The sequence below is a fragment of the Bombina bombina genome, chromosome 4 (assembly GCF_027579735.1).
Source record: "Bombina bombina isolate aBomBom1 chromosome 4, aBomBom1.pri, whole genome shotgun sequence".
Taxonomy (NCBI): domain Eukaryota; kingdom Metazoa; phylum Chordata; class Amphibia; order Anura; family Bombinatoridae; genus Bombina; species Bombina bombina.
Window position 1 is genome coordinate 441,999,362 of NC_069502.1, and position 25,793 is coordinate 442,025,154.

Consider the following 25,793-nt stretch of genomic DNA (forward strand, 5'->3'; position numbering starts at 1 on the left):
TTTATTATAGGTGGCGACGGTGTAGGGGGGCAGATTAAGGGTTAATAAGTTTAATATAGGTGGCGGCGGGGTCCGGGAGTGGCGGTTTAGGGGTTAAACAATTTATTTAGTTGCGGCGGGGTCCGGGATCGGCAGGATAGGGGTTAAAAAATTTATTGTAGGTGGCGGCAGTATAGGGGGGGCAGGATAGGGGTTACTAGGTATAATGTAGGTGGCGGTGGGCTCCTAGAGCGGCGGTTTAGGGGTTAATACATTTATTATAGTTGCGGCGGGGTCTAGGAGCGGCGGTTTAGGGTTTAATAAATGTATTTAGTTGTGGGGGGCTCCGGGGGCGCCGGTATAGGGAGTAGAATAGTGCAGTTTAGTGTTGGTGCTTAGTGACAGCTTATCAATAAAGCTGTAGAAAAGCCGAAGAGCAGCGAGATCGGAAAAGTGATAACTATCACAGTCCGCTGCTCATCGCCCCGTACTTGGTGCGCAGCTTTTTGACAGCTTTTTTTATAACTTTGGAGAGATTATTCAGGTCCGTGGCGGCGATGGTAGGCGAGCTTAGGCGGGCGTATTGGGCCGGCGAAGGCAGGTAAGTAGACACGTTGATAACTAGGCCTCAAAGTATTGATCTAGGCCCATTTTGGTATATTTCATGCCACCATTTCACGCCAAATGAGATCAAATAAAAAAATCGTTCACTTTTTCACAAACTTTGGGTTTCTCACTGAAATTATTTACAAACAGTTTGTGCAATTATGGCACAAATGTTTGTAAACGCTTCTCTGTGATCACTTTTGTTCAGAAGTAGCAGACTTATATGGCTTTGGCGTTGCTTTTTGGTAATTAGAAGGCCGTTAAATGCTGCTGCGTACCACATGTGTATTATGCCCAGCAGTGATGGGGTTAATTAGGGAGCTTGTATGGAGCTTGTAGGGTTAATTTTAGCTTTAGTGTAGTGTAGTAGATAACCCAAAGTATTAATATTTAAATAGAACAGTTTGCTGTCTTCCAGGGGCTTGTGTTAGGCATATTGTGGAGCGTATTGATAGATTGTTAGAGGGATGTGGGTCTGATCCTGCAGTCATGGTGCATATTGGTACTAATGAAGGAATCAGCGGGAGATGGAGAGTCCTAAAAAATAACTTCAGGGAGTTAGGTAGCAAGCTTAAAGCAAGGACCTCCAAAGTAATATTTTCTGAGATATTACCAGTGCCGTGTGCTAACTCACGGCTAGATTACGAGTTTTTCATTTTGAGCTGTGCGTTGCTAACAAGCAGTTTTCTCTCACCGCTCACTTACCTACAGCGCTGGTATTACAGGTTTTTACAAACCCGTCGTTAAAAGACAAGAAGTGAGCTTATTACCGCACTCCAATACCAGCACTGCTTAAGTCAGCGGTGAGCTGGTCGTACGTCCTCGTGCACGATGTTCCCATAGGAATCAACAGGGAGAGCTGTCTGAGAAAAAGTCTAACACCTGCAAAAAAGCAGCATAAAGCTCCTTAACACAGCCCCATTGATTCCTATGGGGAAATAAAAGTTATGTTTATACCTAACACCCTAACATGAACCCCGAGTCTAAACACCCCTAATATTACATTTATTAACCCCTAATCTGCCGCCGCTGACATCGCCGATATCTACATTATTCTTATTAACCCCTAATCTGCTGCTCCAGACACCGCCGCCACCTACATTATACTTATGAACCTATAATCTGCTGCCCCCAACATTGCCGACACCTACATTATATTTATTAACCCCTAATCTGCCGCCCCCAATGTCGCCGCCACCTACCTACACTTATTAACCCCTAATCTGCCACCCCCAACGTTGCCGCCACTATAATAAACATTTTAACCCCTAAACATCTGCACTCCCGCCTCGCAAACATTAGTTAATTATTAACCCCTAATCTGCCGTCCCTAACATCGACACCACCTACCTACATTTATTAACCCCTAATCTGTTGCCCCAACGTCGCCGCCACTATACTAAATGTATTAACCCCTAAACCTAAGTCTAACCCTAACACCCCCTAACTTAAATATAATTTAAATAAATCTAAAGAAAATTACTATCATTAACTACATTATTCCTATTTAAAACTAAATAATTACCTATAAAATAAACCCTAAGCTAGCTACAATATATATATATATATATATATATATATATATATATATATATATATATGTACAAAAAAAACCCCACTAAATTACAGAAAATAATAAACAAATTACAAGATATTTAAACTAATTACACCTAATGTAATAGCCCTATCAAAATAAAAAAAGGCCCCCCCCAAAATAAAATAAAAACCCAGCCTAAACTAAACTACCACTAGCCCTTAAAAGAGCCTTTTTCGGGGCATTGCTTCAAAGTAATCAGCTCTTTTACCTGTAAAAAAAAAATACAAACAACCCCCCAACAGTAAAACCCAACACCCAATCAGACAATAGAATGCAAGCTCAATCCTATTGGCTGATTGGATCAACCAATAGGATTGAACTTCAATCCTATTGGCTGTTTGCATAAGCCAATAGGATTTTTTCTACCTTAAATCCGATTGGTTGATAGAATTCTATCAGCCAATCAGAATCTAAGGGACGCCATCTTGAATGGCGTCACTTAAAGGTACCTTCATTCATCTTTAGTCGTCGGATAAAGAGGATTCTCCGCGTCGGATGTCTTGAAGATGGACCTGTTTCGCGCCGGATGGATGAAGATAGAAGATGCCGTCTGGATGAAGTCTTCTGCCCGTCTGGAGGACCACTTCGCCTGGATTGGATGAAGACTTCTTCCGGCTTCGTTGAGGACTTCGGCGTGACTTGGATGAAGACTTCTCCCAGTAAGTTGATCTTCAGGGGGTTAGTGTTAGGTTTTTTTAAGGGTGTATTGGGTGGGTTTTATTTTTAGGTTAGGGGTTGGGCTTGCAAAAGAGCTAACTGCCCTTTTAAAGGCAATGCCCATCCAAATACCCTTTTCAGGGCAATGGGGAGCTTCGTTTTTTTTAGATAGTATTTTATTTGGGGGGTTGGTTGTGTGGGTGGTGGGTTTTACTGTTGGGGGGGTTGTTTGTATTTTTTTCAGGTAAAAGAGCGGATTACTTTGGGGCAATGCCCCGCAAAAGGCCCTTTTAAGGGCTATTGGTAGTTTAGTTTAGGCTAGGGTTTTTTTATTTTGGGGGGCTATTTTTATTTTGATAGGGCTATTAGATTTGGTGTAATTAGTTTAAATATCTTATAATTTGTTTATTATTTTCTGTAATTAAGTGTTTTTTTTGTACTTTAGCTAATTTAATTTAATTGATTTAATTGTTGTTAATGTAGTTAATTTATTTTATTATAATGTAGTGTTAGGTGTTATTGTAACTTAGGTTAGGTTTAATTTTACAGATAAATTTGTATTTATTTTAGCTAGGTATTTATTAAATAGTTAATAACTATTTAATAACTATTCTACTTAAATAAAATAAATACAAACTTGCCTGTAAAATAAAAATAAACCCTAAGATAGATACAATGTAACTATTAGTAGGTAAGTATTTAGTTTTAAATAGGAATAATGTAGTTAATCATAGGAATTTTATTTAGATTTATTTTAATTATATTTAAGTTAGGGGGTGTTAGGGTTAGGGTGTTAGGGTTACTTAGTTAAAATAAATACAAACTTGCCTGTAAAATAAAAATAAACCCTAAACTAGATACAATGTAACTATTATAGGTAAGTATTTAGTTTTAAATAGGAATAATGTAGTTAATGATAGGACTTTTATTTAGATTTATTTTAATTATATTTAAGTTAGGGGGTGTTAGGCTTAGACAGGTTTAGGGGTTAATACATTTAGTATAGTGGCGATGACGTTGGGGGCGGCAGATTAGGGGTTAATAAATGTAGGTAGGTGGTGTCAATGTTAGGGATGGCAGATTAGGGGTTAATATTATTTAACTAAGGTTTGTGAGGCGGGAGTGCGGCGGTTAAGGGTTAATATGTTTATTATAGTGGCGGCAACGTTGGGGGTGGCAGATTAGGGGTTAATAAGTGTAGGTAGGTGGCAGCAACATTGGGGGCAGCAGATTAGGGGTTAATAAATATAATGTAGGTGTCGGCGATGTTGGGGGCAGCAGATTAGGGGTTAATAAATATAATGCAGGTGTCGGCGACGTCAGGGGCGGCCGATTAGGGGTTAATAAGTGTAAGATTATCGGTGTTTAGACTCGGGGTTCATGTTAGGGTGTTAGGTGTAAACATAAAATGTGTTTCCCCATAGGAATCAATGGGGCTGCGTTACTGAGTTTTACGCTGCTTTTTTGCAGGTGTTAGACTTTTTCTCAGCCGGCTCTCCCTGTTGATTCCTATGGGGAAATCTTGCACGAGCACATACGACCAACTCACCGCTGATATTGGAGTGCGGTAATGAGCAAAATTTTGCTCAATGCTCACTTCTTGCCTTTTAACGACGGGTTTGTAAAAACCTGTAATACCAGTGCTGCATGTAAGTGAGCGGTGAGCAAAAACTGCTCGTTAGCACCACATAGCCTCTAACGCAAAACTCATAATCTGGGCCATGGTGTAAAAATGAGGGGTTTGACTTTTTAGAGCACTGGGCTGACTTTTCACTTGGGTACAATATGTACACTAAGGATGGATTGCACCTGAACAGGGCCGGCATTTGTGTATAGGCAGCATAGGCACCCGCCTTAGGGTGCCCCCAGCAGGGGGTGCCGGATCTGCCTGGCTGCCGGCATCAACTCAGTTGCTACTTGCTTGAGTATTGAAATATTTTAATGTCCCTGTCCAGTAAGTGAGTGACAGTCCCACACACTTCAGGGGGAGAGCGACAGGGTGGCGAAGTGTGTGGGTTTGGGCACCCTGGCCCGGGCCACTGGCAGTGTCTGTGTGGGCAGCCGCAGTTCAGTCTGAGCAGCTCGCTCACTTGAATGACTTGTGCTGCTGCGCTGCTGCGCATCATATTACGGCCGCCGCCGGGCCCCCTATATGACTCACTGACTGAGACAACTAGAGATTGCCTGTCAGTCAGTGAGTGATGTCACAGCTGGAGACGGCGCACAGGCGGGCAGGCAATAGAGATGTGAGAGGGAAATTGAGGATGAAGTGGCGCCTTCCCTTGTGACTGTTGTTGTCACACACATTTTTTTAAATTGAGGCTGAGCCACCAGTGTGCAATATATACACTGCTGCAAGGCCCGTCCGAAACCTCCTTGTTGGGGGTGCCTGTGTAACTCGATGCATGCTAGTAAGGCTCCCAGTATATTGGCCTTTCTTGTTTATGACAGCCTCCACCGACTGGCCCAGCCTAGATTTAGCAGATCATGTTATCCCGGTAAGTCCTTTGCAAGTACAACAGTTCTCTGTGTGCCCCCATTCATTTCCTGAGAACTGCATTGAGCAATGAGCAGCTGAAAGAGAGCCTGTATGTGTGTGTGAGAAAGGCACAGACAGGGGATTCTCTATAAGGCACAAGAAACCCTCTGCTCTGCAGCTTCTATCAGGTCTGTGATTATTCCATTTCTTATAAACACATTTACTACATGATTTACCCCTGCCCATCTCTGTGTTGTTATTATTTGACATACCTATATTAGTATTACTATTATTATTTTACCAATGGTACATGTTTATACGTTATATTGTGGAATATGCAAGTTGTATTTCTAGAATATTTATTTAATGGTCTGGTAAGAATTCTTTTGATTTGGATCATTCTTGCACTGTGTTAAGATTGTATCACATTGAATGCAGTAGTTTTCTTGCGCCAAATTGTTTAAGTCCGCATTCTTTTGGTACTTTATATTTTATAATGATTGTTTAATTTGTGGAGGGAGGTTGTGCAATGCAAGGAAAGAAAGCAATATTTAAAGTGTTGACGTCCTGCCTGTCATCATTGTCTGCATGGTAATGATGTGTAACTGTCACTTGCATCAGCATTCGTGGCTCAAACGTTTTCGGAGGGCTGGCCTATGGCTGTAATTTTCAATTAAGGTGGACCCAGCCTGAGTTGACAGGGGAGAAGTTACATGTTGATTTGCAATATTTGTCTAATGGGATTGCTGAATCTTGACCTCTCTTGACCTCTCTTGACATAAGCTTTATTGTCTGTGGCTAAGTTTATATATATATATATATATATATATATATATATACACACACAGCATGTGTGTGTATATGTGTTTGTCGTTTTTTTTTTTTTATGGTGTCGTGAGGATTGGGGGGGGGCGTCAAAATGCAATCTCGCCTGTGTAGACAAAAATCCTTGCACCGGCCCTGCACCTGAATGACATGGGTGCAGGTGTGTTGGGGGAAAGGATGGTAGCATGTTTTGAGAACCTTTTAAACTAGGAAAAGGGGGGAAGGGTCAGTTAGAACACAATAGAACAGAGAGATCAGTCTGTGACTATATCACTCCCTTAATATCTCAAGGAAGGGGTGACTTAGGAAATGTCACATTAGAAAGTATAGAGGAAAGCACACCAAGTAGCAGCAGAAAGCACATGAAAATTAAATGTATGACAACAAATGCAAGAAGAATGACAGGTAAAATGGGGGAGCTGGAGCTCTTAGTTGCAGAAGAAGACTATGATGTTATCAGTATAACTGAAACTTGGTGGGATGATTCACATGACTGGGCAGTTAACTTAGAAGGGTAGAAAAAATGGAAATAGAGCAGCACAGCAGTATTAATAATCCAAGAAACATTTATTCCAAAATAGCAACAGACATGCAAGATTGGACAAAAACGTCTGACATGTTTCGCGCCCTCTAGTGGTGCTTCATCATAGACTAAGGATAGCACGCTGAAGTCTACCTTATGTAACCCAACAGGTGATTAATTAATCAACACCTGGTGGTTACATGCAAACTGTTAAAAACAAATAAACTTCATATATTATACAAGTTCTTAATACTAAGCTGCAAACCAACAAAGGAAAAGACAAAAAGGCAAAGAAAAAAGGGGGAAAGACAAAATGGCATAATATCAACACAATCAATACCAAATTACATATCAGTTCATATTTTTACATAATTTCATGAATTCGTAATCTATAATGATCAAATCATGAAGATATGATATATCTGTAGACTTTGAATTAAATATGTCATGTATGATATTAAATATGTTGTTTCTTGATCACACCGCAAAATATTTCAGCCAACGGTATTTAAAAGACTGTCATATCGTAGAACTTCATATAAACTTATGACGTTTGCTATTGCCTACTACATGTCTAGTTAATACTGGGGGATGAAAATATATTGGGAATGGATTTTCTGAAACCTGAACCTGAAGTATCCTTCTACAAGCTCCATAGTCACCAAAACCAATACTTCCAAGCATAAATCTATTGTATAACAATTTTTCAATTATTACAATTTTTTCAAATTTTTTCATGCTTTAACAATAAACTTGGTTGGTAGTTTTTTTGGGTTTATAGTGTCATGTTATTATAATATGCTAATCTGCCCAATTGATTGTTAATCCATCACAAAGGCACGTGACCTATTAAGTTCAGTTAAGTTTAATTAAACAAAATAGCTAATATCCCACTCCAAATTTAATCCTGTGGGAGTTCTGGATTTCAACTTGTATATCCAGAACAGATCTTTTCTGTCCAGTATCTTATACCTATTACCACCTCTAGTGGGAGTTTTAGCTATATCAATAATTCTCACAGAAAAATCACCCTTATTAGTAAGGTGAAACAGATTGAAATGTCTGGCCACCACAGAATCTTTGTTATAATTTTTTTTACATCATTCACATGCTCTCTCCTTGTGTTGACCTCTCTTGTTGTCTTACCAACATATTGGATATTACAATGTTTGCATTCCAACATATAGACTGCAAATATGGTCTTACAATTTGCATAAAATGGAATCTCGTAAGTCTCATCATCTACAGAGGATCAAAACACATTCGTAACTTCCATCATAGCACAAGTTAAACATGTCCTCATTCCACACCTGAAGTTACCCTTTCTACTCAGCCAATTACCACCCCTACCTCTGGGGGTATCTGTCACACAACTAGGTGCCAATTTAGAGGCCAAAGTAACAGGTTTCTTGGACACAAACTTGCACCCTTTAATGTATTTTTGCAATACGTTATCACTTGCCAAAACAGGTAAATTCTTTTTCAAAATTTTGACTATTTGAGGAAATTGTGATGTGTACTCAGTTGTAAACACTATCTTATCTTCAAAGGACTTAACAGGCTTTCTGAATCCACTATTTGCAAATCTCATTGCTCCAATCTCCATTCTGGTTTCTTGTAATATGTCACTATCATAGCCCCTTGCTGATAATCTTTCAATCAATTCAGCTGACTGCTGTTGATATATGGGGGCCTAGTTATCAAGCCGTCAACCTCAAATACGCTGCGTATTCCGCAGCGTATTTGTGGCGAGGCTGATTCGCCTTAGTTATCAAAGGCTCGAGACCGGCAAAAGTAGAATTTTGTGACGTAAACTTCGATCCGCCGGACTCAGTCCGACACAGATCGATTCTTACGTCACTCCAGATGTTCCGCACACAAGTACGGCACAATCTCACTACTTTTGCTAGTTATCAAAAAACTAGCAGGTACGCTCGGCACTTTTACGGCCCAGCGTACCTGGTTTTCAAAGCGCCAGCCTGGAGGCGGCGGATCCCATAGGAATCAATGGGAGTCTGACCATAGCGAAAGTACAAGTTCGCTGCTGACAGACATCCCATTGATTCCTATGGGAGCTGTCTACACCTAACACCCTAACATGTACCCCGAGTCTAAACACCGCTAATCTGACCCCCCCTACACCGCCGCAACTAAATAAAGTTATTACCCCCTAAACCGCCGCTCCCGGAGCCCACCGCAACTATAATAAATGTATTAACCCCTAAACCGCCGCTCCCTGAACCCGCCGCAACCTATATTAAATGTATTAACCCCTATCCTGCCCCCCCTACACCGTTGCCACCTATAATAAATTTATTAACCCCTATCCTGCCCCCCACTACGCCGCCGCCACTGTAATAAAATTATTAACCCCTAAACCTAAGTCTAACCCTAACCCTAACGCCCCCCTAACTTAAATAATTAATTAAATAAATCTAAATAAATTAACTCTTATTAACTAAATGAATCCTATTTAAAACTAAATACTTACCTTTAAAATAAACCCTAATATAGCTACAATATAATTAATAATTATATTATAGCTATCTTAGGATTTATATTTATTTTACAGGTAACTTTGTATTTATTTTAGCTAGTTAGAATAGTTATTAAATAGTTATTAACTATTTAATAACTACCTAGCTAAAAGAAATACAAAATTACCTGTAAAATAAATCCTAACCTAAGTTACAATTAAACCTAATACTACACTATCATTAAATTAACTAAATAAACTACCTACAAATAACTACAATTAAATACAATTACATAAACTAACTAAAGTACAAAAAATAAAAAAAGCTAAGTTACAAAAAATAAAAAATTAAAACCCACCACCCACATACCCCTAATCTAACCCAAACCCCCCTTACAAAAACCTAACACTAATCCCCTGAAGATCATCCTACCTTGAGTCGTCTTCACTCAGCCGAGCCACCGATGGAACTGAAGAGGACATCCGGAGCGGAAGAAGTTAATCCTCCAAGCGGCGCTGAAGAAATCTTCCATCCGATGAAGTCATCATCCAGGCGGCGCTGAAGAAGTCTTTGATCCGGCCGATGTCATCTTCCAAGAGGCGCTGAAGATGTCTTCTATCCGGGTGAAGTCATCTTCCAAGCCGGGTCTTGAATCTTCCTTCCGCCGACGCGGAACCACCTTCTTCACCGACGGACTACGACGAATGACGGCTCCTTTAAGGGACGTCATCCAAGATGGCGTCCCCTCAATTCCGATTGGCTGATAGGATTCTATCAGCCAATCGGAATTAAGGTAGGAAAATCTGATTGGCTGATGGAATCAGCCAATCAGATTCAAGTTCAATCCGATTGGCTGATCCAATCAGCCAATCAGATTGAGCTCGCATTCTATTGGCTGATTCCATCAGCCAATCAGATTTTTCCTACCTTAATTCCGATTGGCTGATAGAATCCTATCAGCCAATCGGAATTGAGGGGACGCCATCTTGGATGACGTCCCTTAAAGGAGCCGTCATTCGTCGTAGTCCGTCGGTGAAGAAGGTGGTTCCGCGTCGGCGGAAGGAAGATTCAAGACCCGGCTTGGAAGATGACTTCACCCGGATAGAAGACATCTTCAGCGCCTCTTGGAAGATGACATCGGCCAGAATCAAAGACTTCTTCAGCGCCGCCTGGATGATGACTTCATCGGATGGAAGATTTCTTCAGCGCCGCTTGGAGGATTAACTTCTTCCGCTCCGGATGTCCTCTTCAGTTCCATCGGTGGCTCGGCTGAGTGAAGACGACTCAAGGTAGGATGATCTTCAGGGGATTAGTGTTAGGTTTTTGTAAGGGGGGTTTGGGTTAGATTAGGGGTATGTGGGTGGTGGGTTTTAATGTTGGGGGGGGTTGTATTTTTCTTTTACAGGCAAAAGAGCTGAACTTTTTGGGGCATGCCCCCACAAATGGCCCTTTTAAGGGCTGGTAAGGTAAAAGAGCTTTGAAATTTATTTAATTTAGAATAGGGTAGGGATTTTTCTTATTTTGGGGGGTTTGTTATTTTATTAGGGGGCTTAGATTAGGTGTAAGTAGCTTAAAATTGTTGTGATATTTTTAACATGTTTGTAACTTAATTTTTTATTTTTGTAACTTAGCTTTTTTTATTTTTTGTACTTTAGTTAGTTTATGTAATTGTATTTAATTGTAGTTATTTGTAGGTAGTTTATTTAGTTAATTTAATGATAGTGTAATATTAGGTTTAATTGTAACTTAGGTTAGGATTTATTTTACAGGTAATTTTGTATTTCTTTTAGCTAGGTAGTTATTAAATAGTTAATAACTATTTAATAACTATTCTAACTAGCTAAAATAAATACAAAGTTACCTGTAAAATAAATATAAATCCTAAGATAGCTATAATATAATTATTAATTACATTGTAGCTATCTTAGGGTTTATTTTACAGGTAAGTATTTATTTTTAAATAGGAATAATTTATTAAAGTATAGTGTAGTGTTAGGTGTAATTGTAACTTAGGTTAGGATTTATTTCACAGGTACATTTCTCTTTATTTTAGCTAGGTAAGCTATTAAATAGTTAATAACTATTTAATAGTTATTGTACATGGTTAAAATAAATTGAAAGTTACCTGTCAAATAAATATAAATCCTAAGATAGCTAGAATATAATTCTTATTTATATTGTAGCTATATTAGGGTTTATTTTAAAGGTAAGTATTTAGTTTTAAATAGGATTCATTTAGTTAATAAGAGTTAATTTATTTAGATTTATTTAATTAATATTTAAGTTAGGGGGGCGTTAGGGTTAGACTTAGGTTTAGGGGTTAATAATTTTATTACAGTGGCGGCGGCATAGTGGGGGGCAGGATAGGGGTTAATAAATTTATTATAGGTGGCGACGGTGTAGGGGGGGCAGGATAGGGGTTAATAGGTTTAATATAGGTTGCGGCGGGTTCATGGAGCGGCGGTTTAGGGGTTAAACTATTTATTTAGTTGCGGAGAGGTGCGGGATCAGCAGAATAGGGGTTAATAATTTTATAATAGAGGGCGACGGTGTAGGGGGGGCAGGATAGGGGTTACTAGGTATACTGTAGGTGGCAGCGGTGTCCGGGAGCGGCGGTTTAGGGGTTAATACATTTATAAGAGTTGCGGCGGGGTCTAGGAGCGGCGGTTTAGGGGTTAATACATTTATAAGAGTTGCGGCAGTGTCTAGGAGCGGCGGTTTAGGGGTTAGTAACTTTATTTAGTTGCGGGGGGCTCCGGGGGCGCCGGTATAGGGGGTAGAACAGTGCAGTTTAGTGTGAGTGCTTAGTGACAGGCTAGCAATAAAGCTGGGAAAAAGCCGAAAGGCAGCGAGATCGGATGAGTGATAACTGTCACAGTCCGCTGCTCATCGCCCCGTGGCTTTTTGACAGCTTTATTTGATAACTTAGGCGAACGTATTCAAGGTCCGCGGCGGCGAAGGTAGGCGAGCTTAGGCGGACGTATTGGGCCGGCGAAGCCAGAAAAGTAGGTGTTATGTCTTAACCTAATAAACTGCCCCCTCAGTATGGCACGGACCAGGTGTGGAGGATGGCAGGAACTAGCATGCAATATAGTGTTACCAGCAGTCGATTTTCTGAATGTTCTGGACACTATTTGCCTGTTCTCCACATCCCCCTCCAATGTCACATTTAAGAAGTCAGTATTAGTACAACTATATCCCCCAATAAAGGTTAAGAACATGTCATTGTCATTCAAAAAGCCAAGAAACAGGTCAAAAGATGCTTCATCAAGGGGTCCATCCATGATTATGATCAAATCATCGATGAACCTCCTATAGAAAAGTATATTGTTAGTGCTCTCTGTATAATCAGAGTTGTACATATATCTCAGCTCCCAAAACCCTACATACAGGTTTGCGAAGCATGGGGCGAATTTCGCCCCCATGGCTGTTCCGCAACATTGTAGGTAATACTTATCATTAAACATCAGAAAATTATGAGTTAGTACAAACTCAAGAATGGAACAGATAAACATCTTGACCTCACGTCCATATGCTGTAAATTTATCTAGGAAATACCTTATTTCCCTCAAGCCAAGTGTATGCGGTATACATGTGTATAATGAGGCAATATCTGCAACAACCCATGAATAGGTGCTTTTCCATTAAAAATTTCTCAGACCTTCTAGAAGATGGGTCGAGTCTCTTAAATAGCTGTACAAATTTTTTACTAGTGGCTGTAGAACTGAGTCAAGCCACTCAGATAATGGTTCAAGCAAAGACCCAATACCCGAGACTATGGGCCTACCAGGAGGCCGCTCTGGGTTCTTGTGAACTTTGGGTAAGTAATGAAACAATGGTGTAACAGGAAACTCAGGAACTAGATGTAAAATGTCCTCCTCCTTAAAGATACCAAGATGAACACCATCATCCAAAAGCATTAATAACTGTCCCTTAAAGGCAGTCGTGGGATTACCACTAAGTCATTTATAGGTTGAGGTGTCACCTAGTTGCCGTAGAGCCTCTCCAAAGTAATCCTCCTTATTGAGAATCACAATATTTCCTCCCTTGTCGGAGTTTCTAATTACAATCTCATGATTACTCTGGAGAGACTCCAATGCCAATTTTTCACACTTTTTTAAACTCTGCTTAACCATTTTTTTGGACACAGCTAATTCAAGTATTTCTTTCTCAATGCACTTTTGAAAGTTGTTTATTGCACTACCCCTGAATTGTACTGGATAGAAATCAGAACCTACTTTTTTTGGACCTGGAGTCTGGGACCGTTCACTGATAGTATCAAATCCCTCTTGTAAATCAACCAAAGTCCCTAACATACAAGCATCCTTGAATGACACTTCATTTTGATTCCCATTATCATTAGTGTTAGTCACACATGGTGGATCAAGTGTGCCATTAGTATTAGTTACAGGGGATGGCTGTAATTCAAAAAAACGTTTCAGAGTGAGTTTTCTAACTAATCTATTGACGTCTAGTAAGGTATTAAAAGGAGAAAAATCTCTTGTTGGGGCAAAACCCAAACCTCTTCTCAATAGATTTGTTTGATCCTCAGTCAGAACATGTCTTGACAAATTTATCACATTAAGATTTAAAAGTCCCAGGGTTTTTACATCCCCTTCCTTTTTGTTTTTGTTTTTTGATCTTCTGATCCTCCTAAAGGGACTTTATCTTTCTTGTCCTTTTTCAAGGGCACCTCCTTTTTTTGCTTCTCTCTTTGATTCTTTAGGACGTGCCGCTGCTTTGTCCCCTTCATTTTCATCTGTGGTAACCTGCATAGAAAGAGAAGACAAAGAGGATACAGAAGAGACAGAAGATGGAGAAGAAGATAGAGAGGAAGAGGTTGCTGAATCTTGGTCAGAGGTTTCAACATCAGTGGACGTGAACACCACTTTCTTCTTATTTTTGTTCTTCAAAATTGGTTTAGGTACTTTATCTTTCTCATCCTCTTTCTTTTTTCCACCCCGTGTTCTCAAACGATTAAAGTTGTTTTTCCATGCTTTTTTTTGGAATGTGGGCCACTGGTAGACTTTATTAGTTTCATAGTCCATCCTGTCCCTATGAAACTTTTGCCCTTTTCTCTCTGCTAATATGGAATCCAATTTGTCCACATGTTCTTTCATCACCTTTTTATGTTCCAAGAACTTCTCATGTGCCTCAAATTTTTTCAATTCTTTTTCTATTTCCTCCATTTTCTCCTTAATATCAATTCTCTTTAGCTGTTTACACCGGATCAGAATTTTTAATAATTTCATTGAGCACTCAGAGCATCATTCCACTCTAGTACTATATCCTGATTGTCAATTTCAAAAGTGGGGAATTTATTAATCCTCAACCCCCTTGGGACTCTATCATGTTCAATATAGTGCTCAAACGCTTCAATGTCCCATGTAAGTCTTAGATCAGCAATTAGCAGTTTCCCAAATGCTTCAAACTGGGACTCCATGCCTGGACTGAAGCCCTCAGAACGTTCAGAGGAAAATTAGAAAAAATTGTAATAATTGAAAAATTGTTATACAATAGATTTGTGCTTGGAATTATTGGTTTTGGTGACTATGGAGCTTGTAGAAGGATACTTCAGGTTCAGGTTTCAGATCATGTTATATGTGTGTCACTAATTGCAATTAAATCCATTCCCAATATATTTTCATACCCCAGTATTTACTAGACATGTAGTAGGCAATAGCAAACGTCATAAGTTTATATTAAGTTCTACGATATGACAGTCTTTTAAATACCGTTGTCTGAAATATTTTGTGGTGTGATCAAGAAACAACATATTTAATATCATACATGACATATTTAATTCAAAGTTTACATTTCATGATTTGATCATTATAGATTAAGAATTCATGAAATTATGTAAAAATATGAACTGATATGTAATTTGGTATTGATTGTGCTGATATTATGCCATTTTGTCTTTCCCCCTTTTTTTCTTTCCCTTTTTGTCTTTTCCTTTGTTGGTTTGCAGCTTAGTATTAAGAACTTGTATAATATATGAAGTTTATTTGTTTTTAACAGTTTGCATGTAACCACCAGGTGTTGATTAATTAATCACCTGTTAGGTTACATAAGGTAGACTTCAGCGTGCTATCCTTAGTCTATGATGAAGCGCCACTAGAGGGTGCGAAACATGTCAGACGTTTTTGTCCAATCTTGCATGTCTGTTGTTATTTTGGAATAAATTTTTCTTGAATTATTAATACTGCTGTGCTGCTCTATTTCCATTTTTTTCTATATTTACAAGCAGTTGGTTCCTATTTTTTGAGCATGCACCTTTGCCCATAGCATCGCCCTTATGCCTTTTTTCAGTGGCGTCTGACGTCACCACTGTGAGCCCAGGAGAAGCGCACACTGAGGAGTTCTGGAGCGGCCAGTATACTACGATTGCAACTTAGAAGGGTATACTTTCTTTAGGAGGGACAGGAATAATAAAGGGGTGGAGGAATCTGCATGTATATTAAACCTAAGCTTAAACCTACAATAAGGGAAGATATTTATGATACAAGTGACAATGTAGAGACCCTGTGGGTTGAAATAAAGAGTGGGGAGAAAAACCCTAAAAAAATATTACTAGGAACATGTTACAAGCCCCCCAACATTAGTGACCCGGAGGAAACTCAACTACTTATCCAAATAGGTAAGGCTGCTAATAACAGTGCTGTAATTATGGGAGATTTTAACTACCCTGATATAAACTGGGTCAATGAAACTAGTAATTCAGCTAAGGGGGATAGATTTTTAAATGTTCTCAGGGATAACTTCTTGTCACAATTAATAGAGGAGCCAACTAGGAGTAAAGCTATGTTGAATTTAGTGCTATCAAACAATACAGATATAATATCAAACATAGAAGTCAAAGAACATTTGGGTAACAGTGATCATAACAAGGTCACATTTGAAATTTCTTTTCAAATGCAGTGTCTTAAAGGTTTAACATAGGCCTAGATTTGGAGTTTGGCGGTAGCCGTGAAAACCAGCGTTAGAGGCTCCTAACGCTGGTTTTAGGCTACCGCCGGTATTTGGAGTCATTCAAAAAAGGGTCTAACGCTCACTTTCCAGCCGCGACTTTTCCATACCGCAGATCCCCTTACGTCATTTGCGTATCCTATCTTTTCAATGGGATCTTTCTAACTCCGGTATTTAGAGTAGTGGCTGAAGTGAGGGTTAGAATTCTAACGACAAAACTCCAGCCGCAGAAAAAAGTCAGTAGTTAAGAGCTTTCTGGGCTAACGCCGGTTCAAAAAGCTCTTAACTACTGTGCTCTAAAGTACACTAACACCCATAAACTACCTATGTACCCCTAAACCGAGGTCCCCCCACATCGCCAACACTCGATTACATTTTTTTAACCCCTAATCTGCCGACCGCCACCTACGTTATCCTTATGTACCCCTAATCTGCTGCCCCTAACACCGCCGACCCCTATATTATATTTATTAACCCCTAATCTGCCCCCACAACGTCGCCTCCACCTGCCTACACTTATTAACCCCTAATCTGCCGAGCGGACCGCACAGCTACTATAATAAAGTTATTAACCCCTAATCCGCCTCACTAACCCTATAATAAATAGTATTAACCCCTAATCTGCCCTCCCTAACATCGCCGACACCTAACTTCAAACATTAACCCCTAATCTGCCGACTGGAGCTCACCGCTATTCTAATAAATGTATTAACCCCTAAAGCTAAGTCTAACCCTAACACTAACACCCCCCTAAGTTAAATATAATTTAAATCTAACGAAATTAATTAACTCTTATTAAATAAATTATTCCTATTTAAAGCTAAATACTTACCTGTAAAATAAATCCTAATATAGCTACAATATAAATTATATTATAGCTATTTTAGGATTAATATTTAGTTTACCGGTAACTTTGTATTTATTTTAACCAGGTACAATAGATATTAAATAGTTAAGAACTATTTAATAGCTAAAATAGTTAAAATAATTACAAATTTACCTGTAAAATAAATCCTAACCTAAGTTACAATTAAACCTAACACTACACTATCAATAAATTAATTAAATAAAATACCTACAATTACCTACAATTACACCTAACACTACACTATCAATAAATGAATTAAATACAATATCTACAAATAAATACAATTAAATAAACTAACTAAAGTACAAAAAATAAAAAAGAACTTAGTTACAAAAAATAAAAAAATTAGGGGTTAATAAGTGTAGGCAGGTGGAGGCGACGTTGTGGGCGGCAGATTAGGGGTTAATAAATATAATATAGGGGTCGGCGGTGTTAGGGACAGCAGATTAGGGGTACATAGGGATAATGTAAGTAGCGGCGGTTTACGGAGCGGCAGATTAGGGGTTAATAATAATATGCAGGGGTCAGCGATAGCGGGGCGGCAGAATAGGGGTTAATAAGTGTAAGGTTAGGGATGTTTAGACTCGGGGTACATGTTAGAGTGTTAGGTGCAGACGTAGGAAGTGTTTCCCCATAGGAAACAATGGGGCTGCGTTAGGCGCTGAACGCGGCTTTTTTGCAGGTGTTAGGTTTTTTTTCAGCTCAAACAGCCCCATTGTTTCCTATGGGGGAATCGTGCACGAGCACGTTTTTGAGGCTGGCCGCTTCCGTAAGCAACTCTGGTATCGAGAGTTGAAGTTGCGTTAAATATGCTCTACGCTCCTTTTTAGGAGCCTAACGCAGCCATTCTGTGGACTCTCAATACCAGAGTTATTTTAAAGGTGCGGCCAGAAAAAAGCCAGCGTTAGATACGCGGGTCGTTACCGACAAAACTCTAAATCTAGCCGTAAGACTTTTAATTTCAAGAAAGCAAAATGCAACGATTTAAGGAAATTATTAAATAATATAAATTGGGACAATGTATTCTCTAATAAAAATACAGAGGATAAATGGATAATATTTAAAACTTTGTTAAATAAATATACATATCAACGAATACCATATGGTTATAAAAATAAAAATCAAAAATCAAAGCCGTTGTGGCTAAATAAAAATGTGTTAAGAGAAATTAGGAAAAAACGTAGGGCATTTAAATTATTAAAAGGAAATAGTACAGACTCAAAATACAATATTTATAAGGAATGTAACAATGAATGCAAAAAAAGCAATCAAATTAGCCAAAGTTGAAAATGAAAAATTAATTGCAAAGGATTCAAAGTCTAACCCTAAAAGGTTCTTTAAGTACATAAATAGAAAAAAAATCTAAGAAGGACAATATAGGTACATTAAAATGCGTGGAGGGTAGCATGATAAATAATGACAGGGAGAAGGATGAGGTACTGAACCAGTTTTTTTCTTCAGTATACACAAGAGACGAACCATTGGATGATACTTTATAACAAAATAGAACATGTCAGTCCATACCATTAACTGGGTTATGTTTAGAGGATATCAGGAAAAAACTGGATAATATTAAGGTAAATAAAACTCCAGGCCCAGATGGAATACACCCAAGGGTGTTAAGGGAATTTAGCACTGTTATAGACAAACCTCTACCCTTAATTTTTCAAAACTCCTTATCCTCAGGCATGGTAACCCAGGATTGGCGTAAAGCTGATGTGGTGCCACTCTTCAAAAAGGGAAGCAGGGATGATCCAGGAAGCTATAGACCAGTTAGTCTGACATCAATAGTGGGGAAGATATTTGAAGGGATTAAAAGGGATTATATTGATGAGCATATTCATGTAAACAAGATTATGAGTTCTAATCAGCATGGTTTTAGGAGAAATAGAAAATAAAGGGTTTATAGTGTATAAAGCGCTGGACTTAAAACGCTTTTTTGCCTCCCGAAATACTGTCCTCCTCCTGGACAGAGAAAATGTAAATAAAACAGAGAATGGTTTTCGGGGGCGCTCAGTAAGCTCAAAACGTTAGAGATATGGGTATGATCACATTAATAATGGGGACCTTAATAAGGGTGTTCTCAAATAATTAGATATATATATATATAATTATATATATTTGGACTCTTTTCCTTTTTGGTAAAAAATTATTGAAGGATAAATCACTCTTTTTTTATCTTTTATTGAGAAATAAATTTAGGAGAAATAGATCATGTCAAACTAATCTAATTAGATTCTACGAGGAAGTAAGTAAAAATATAGATAAAGGGGAATCAGTTGATGTGATATACTTAGATTTTGCAAAGGCATTTGATACAGTGCCACATGAGAGATTAATGCACAAAATTAAGGGACTGGGAATATCTGAAAATGTTAGCTCATGGATAAATAACTGGATAAAAGATAGGGAGCAACGAGTAGCAGTAAATAGATCGTACTCAGATTGGACAAAGGTAATCAGTGGAGTCCCCCAGGGATCAGTACTGGGCCCTGTTATTTTTAATATTTTTATAAATGACTTGGAGCAAGGATTAAATAGCGACATCTCTATTTTTGCAGATGATACTAAGTTAAGTAAGGTCATTAGGTCAGAGCAGGATGAACTTTCATTACAAAGGGATATGCAAAAATTAGAAGTATGGGCAAGTAAATGGAAAATGAGATTTAATACGGAAAAATGCAAGGTTCTACATTATGGAAGTAAATATAAGCAGGCAACGTATTTTTTAAATGGGACAAGACGTTTAAATGGGACAAGACTAGCATGTATTAAAAGAGGCATTGATTTAAGGGAGGAAAGTATAATTCTGTCACTATGTAAAGCCCTGGTAAGACCTCACCTTGAGTATTGAGTGCAGTTCTGGGGACCGATCGCAAAAAAAGATATTGCAGAACTAGAAAAAGTTCAGAGAAGGGACACAAAGCTAATAAGGGGATTGGAGAATTTAACCTATGAGGAGCGCCTATCCAAACTGGGTCTGTTTTCTTTAGAAAAAAGGCGCTTGAGAGGTGACATGATTACTTTATATAAATATATTCAAGGCTCATATACAGAGATGGCAGAAGCTCTGTTTATTCCAAGAAAATTGTTTCTGAGAAGAGGTCACAATAATTAAGGTTGGAGGAAAGGAGATTTAATCTCCTGCAACAGAAACGTTTTTTCACTGTAAGAGCAATAAAATTGTGGAACTCATTACCAAAGGAGGTAGTGAATGCCAATACCCTAGATACTTTTAAAAATAGTCTGGGTACATTTCTGTATATAAACAAAATTCATGGATATGATTGCTAGTATTAAATGGGTCACCTTTTAGTGGGGTTATTTAAGCTTAACTGGAGCTTTTTGTAAGTATTTTAGATTTGTATAGGTTGAACTCGATGGACATCAGTCTTTTTTCAACCTTATCTACTATGTTATATTACTATGTTACTATCTAGGCCCATTTTGGTATATTTCATGCTACCATTTCACCGCCAAATGCATTTAAATAAAAAAAATTGTTAAATATTTCATTATTTTCGGTTTCTCACTGAAATTATTTACAAACAGCTTGTGCAATTATGGCACAAATGGTTGTAAATGCTTCTCTAGAATCTCCTATGTTCAGAAATAGCAGACATACATGGCTTTGGCGTTGCTTTTTGGTAATTGGAAGGCTACTAAATACCGCTGTGCACCACACTTGTATTATGCCCAGCAGTGAAGGGGTTATTTAGGTAGCTTGTAAGGTTAATTTTAGCCTTAATGTAGAGATCATCTTCCCACCTGACACATACCACCCCTTGAACCCTCCCTGACCCCCCTCAAACAGCTCTCTTCCCTCCCCCACCTAACAATTGCAACCACCATCTTAAGTACTGGCAGAAAGTCTGCCAGTACTAAAATAAAAAAACATTTAAAAAAAAAAATTCTTCAATTGATTCTGCAGTGTTGGATCCCCCTTAGCCCACAACCTCTCTGATCCCTTGCATGCAGCTCTCTAAACCCAAACCGCGCTACCTATTTACCGCCATCTTGGGTAATGGCAGCTTTCTGCCAGTACCCAGTGTGTCCCCAAAAAATGTGTGATTTTTTTTTAATATAATAATATATTTCTGTAGTGTAGCTGCCCCCCCCCTCAATATCCTTCCTCCCTCCACCTCCCAGATCCCTTACACAACATTGAGGATGTCCCCACCATTGCCTTCTTGCATTGTCCAGTATTTTTTTTTTACTAAAACAATTTCACTGGTTTTGTCTCTATGTTTTAATGTTTTAAATGTTTTGCCTTGACATGTTTTAGGAATATCTGCTTGTTATGTTTATTTGAATGTTCTAACAATTACATGCTTGCATTGATTTTACTTTAATTTTATTTCTGTTATTGCTTTGTTATTGCATTGTATTAAATATATCCTTATTTACAATATCTAGTTGTGCTTACTAAGGACTATTTAGCTAATAGTATACTACACACATCAAGCTATCTTTGGATAGCGCAGCTAAATAATTTATCACTTGGCTACATTTTGTAGTTAATGTGGTTACTCTAGTTCACAACTTTCTAATTTACTCCTATTATCAAATTTTCTTCATTCTCTTGGTATCTTTAGTTGGAAAGCAAGAATGTAAGTTTAGATGCTGGCCCATTTTTGGTGAACAACCTGGGTTGTTCTTGCTAATTGGTGTATAAATTCACCCATCAATAAACAACGGCTGTCCAGGTCCTGAACCAAAAACATAGCTTAGATGCCTTCTTTTTTAAATAAAGATAGCAAGAGAACGAAGAAAAAAATTATAAAAGGAGTAAATTAGAAAGTTGCATAAAATTGCATGCTCTATCTGAATCACGAAAGAAAAAAATTGGGTGCAATGTCCCTTTAAGGTATGAAGAAAAAGAAGACAGAAGGCACGCTAAAAGGCGGCAAAATGTTAATCCCAGTGTGCTGGCACTATCCAATGGGCTAAAACCGAGCCCCAGTGTGAGAAGTGAAGTAAAATCAATTGTGCAGGAGGAAGAAGTAATGTTTGCTTCCTTATCTCACTTAGAGCTAAAATTAAAGAAACATTACCTCAGAAATTGTATAAAATACAAAAATACCTATAAAAAAGGTTGTGTGGTGCATAAATGGATGTTTCCAGGATATGTAATAATATTTACATGTCCGTGTGAATAGCCAGTGGGCTATAAGGTGTGCTTCTACTTACCTATCAGCGCCTGCTTATATTGTGCTCACCTTGGTTCCAGAACAATATATATATCCAGCAGAAAGCCCATTGCCAATGATCTGTTAATGCATGGCCACTCACACATTGAGCCTGGGGGCACAGCACCAGTGTGTAAGAAACAACACTCTGTAGACCAGGGGAGTGGTGAATAAATCCACATTTCAGCTGGGTGACCTGTGAATTATTCACACTGGAAGATGATTTTTACTGCCTGGCTTTGAACTCCTGTCTACCCCTCTGTCCTCTATGTGTGCTCTCTTTGGAGGAAATAGGGTCTCAAGTAGATTAGAGAATCCATTTCCAAAATTTCACCTCACTCCATCAAGGAGGCAAAAAGGAAAGGGGTGTTCTAATGAAAGAAACTAATATTTCAGTAACTATTAATATTGTTTTTATAAGCTGTTTTGATTTTATATTTATTATTGATGGGTCAGTAGAAAGTGAGAGGAGCAGCCACTCATTTATATAAAGAGAGACATATACCATAGCCATCCACAGATAATGAAAACACATAATTAAAAAGTAATAACATGATTTACTAATCACTCTGGATTTATTTTCCTACTTTATTGTATAGGTAGATCTGCAGCTGCTTGCCCTCTGTACTTTAGAGTCATCAGCTAGAGCAGAGAACAGGAATGTGTAATAATTAGTCACTTGTTCAGGAACTAATAGGAATATAAAGAGCTGTTGTTATCTTCTTTTAATAACAAGCAAGTTTCTAAAAACCTCATTAGAACCTTTATATACTTACAATGCACAACTTATAAAAATCACACATTGAAAATGTATGTGATTGTCTATTCAGTTCTAAAATTATCCCTTTTTGATGACTCTGGATTTCTTTTCCTACTTACTTGTATAGGTAGATCGTCTCCTGCTCGCCCCCTGTACTTTAGAGTCACCAGCTAGAGCAGAGACCAGGAATGTGTAATAATTCCCAGGGGTCAGGTCTTCAATTGTAACAGAAGTTGAAGTCACAATTTTACTAAATGTTGTATTTTCCTGGATTTGTATTAGATAAGAACTTGTGTTTCCCTCAGGGGGACCCCAGCTCAGAGAGACAGATCGGGTGGGGATGCCAGTTATGTTTACATTTGTCACGTGTTCAGGTACCAATAGGAATATAAAGAGCTTCTGTTATTTTCATTTAATTACAAGCAATTGTCTAAGAGCCTACTAACCATGCACAACTTATAAAATCATACATTTAAAAAAATAGTGGTTGTTCCAGTTATGATTATGTTCGTCATTTGTTCAGGTACTAATAAAATATAAAGATCTGTTAGTTTTTTATTTTAATCACAAGCAAGTTTTTAGGAAACCCTTATAAAATTATTTTACATTACCATGCACAACTCATAAAAGAAAACATTAAAAAAAAGTGATTACAACATGGTTTATTAATAAGTAATGTAATTGTCGAAACAATCCTAACATTATTCCTAATATCATTGCTCTGGTTTTATTTTCCTACTTACTTGTATAGGTAGATCGACTACGGCTCATCCCCTGTACTTTAGGATCACCAGCAAGAGCAGAGACCAGGAAAGTATAATAATTCCCGGGGGTCAGGTCTTCAATTGTAACAGAGGTTGAAGTCACAATTTTACTAAATGTTGTATTTTCCTGGATCTGGATCAGATAAGAACTTGTGTTTCCCTCAGGTGGACCCCAACTCAGAATGACGGATCTAGTGGTGATGCCAGTTGTGTTTACATTCGTCACTTGTTCGGGTACTAATAGGAATATAAAGAGCTGCTGTTATTTTCTTATAATGACAAGCACGTTTCTAAGAACCTCTTTAGAACCTTCTTATACTAACCATGCATAACTTATAAAAATCATAAAGTGAAAAATATTGTGATGACAACATGGTTTTCTAATTATTTATGTGACTGTCTATTCAATACTAAAATTATTTTCATGACTCTGGATTTATTTTCCTTCTTACTTGTATAGGTAGATCTGTTGCTGCTCGCCCCCTGTACTTTAGAGTCACCAGCTAGAGCAGAGACCAGGAATGTGTAATAATTCCCAGGGGTTAGGTCTTCAATTGAAACATAAGTTGAAGTCACAGTTTTACTAAATGTTGCATTTTCCTGGATTTTGATTAGATAAGAACTTGTGTTTCCCTCAGGGGGACCCCAGCTCAGAGAGACAGATCGGGGGGCGATGCCAGTTATGTTTACATTTGACACGTGTTCAGGTACTAATAGGAATATAAAGAGCTTCTGTTATTTTCATTTAATTACAAGCAATTTTCTAAGAACCTACTAACCATGCACAACTTAAAAATCATACATTTAAAAAAATAGCGGTTGTTCCAGTTATGATTAAGTTCGTCATTTGTTCAGGTACTAATAAAATATAAAGATCTGTTAGTTTTTTGTTTTAATCACAAGCAAGTTTTTAGGAAACCCTTATAAAATTGTTTTACATTAACCATGCACAACTCATAAAAGAAAACATTGAAAAAAAGTGATGACAACATGGTTTATTAATAAGTAATGTAATTTTTGAAACAATCCTAAAATTATTCCTAATATCATGGCTCTGGTTTTATTTTCCTACTTACTTGTATAGATAGATCGACTACGGCTCATCCCCTGTACTTTATGATCACCAGCAAGAGCAGAGACCAGGAAAGTATAATAATTGCCGGGGGTCAGGTCTTCAAATGTAACAGAGGGCAAAGTCACAATTTTACTAAATGTTGTATTTTCCTGGATTTGGATCAGATAAGAACTTGTGTTTCCCTCAGGTGGACCCCAACTCAGAAAGACAGATCTGGTGGTGATGCCAGTTGTGTTTACATTCGTCACTTGTTCGGGTACTAATAGGAATATAAAAAGCTGCTGTTATTTTCTTATAATGACAAGCACGTTTCTAAGAACCTCTTTAGAACCTTTTTATACTAACCATGCATAACTTATAAAAATCATAAAGTGAAAAATATTGTGATGACAACATGGTTTTCTAATTATTTATTTGACTGTCTATTCAATACTTAAATTATTTTCATGACTCTGGATTTATTTTCCTACTTACTTGTATAGGTAGAAATGCTGCTGCTCGCCCCCTGTACTTTAGAGTCACCAGCTAGAGCAGAGACCAGGAATGTGTAATAATTCCCAGGGGTTAGGTCTTCAATTGAAACATAAGTTGAAGTCACAGTTTTACTAAATGTTGCATTTTCCTGGATTTTGATTAGATAAGAACTTGTGTTTCCCTCAGGGGGACCCCAGCTCAGAAAGACAGATCGGGTGGCGATGCCAGTTATGTTTACATTTGTCACATGTTCAGGTACTAATAGGAATATAAAGAGCTTCTGTTATTTTTATTTAATTACAAGCAATTTTCTAAGAACCTACTAACCATGCACAACTTATAAAATCATACATTTAAAAAAATAGCGGTTGTTCCAGTTATGATTATGTTCGTCATTTGTTCAGGTACTTATAAAATATAAAGATCTGTTAGTTTTTTATTTTAACCACAAGCAAGTTTTTAGGAAACCCTTATAAAATTGTTTTACATTACCATGCACAACTCATAAAAGAAAACATTGAAAAAAAGTGATGACAACATGGTTTATTAAT

The 25,793-nt window shown here is 37.9% G+C and overlaps 1 protein-coding gene across 1 annotated transcript in view; it reads right to left on the bottom strand.

Moving 5' to 3' along the window:
* The window catches only part of LOC128656400 (titin-like), a 491,015-nt gene that overhangs the window by 48,592 nt on the left and 416,630 nt on the right, over positions 1-25,793 (bottom strand). The window contains exons 117-120 of the mRNA XM_053710280.1: positions 25,243-25,500; positions 24,770-25,027; positions 24,146-24,403; positions 23,673-23,930 (exon numbers count right to left, since the gene is read on the bottom strand). Of these exons, the coding sequence (XP_053566255.1) occupies positions 23,673-23,930; positions 24,146-24,403; positions 24,770-25,027; positions 25,243-25,500 (1,032 nt within the window). The remainder of the gene's footprint in view (positions 1-23,672; positions 23,931-24,145; positions 24,404-24,769; positions 25,028-25,242; positions 25,501-25,793) is intronic.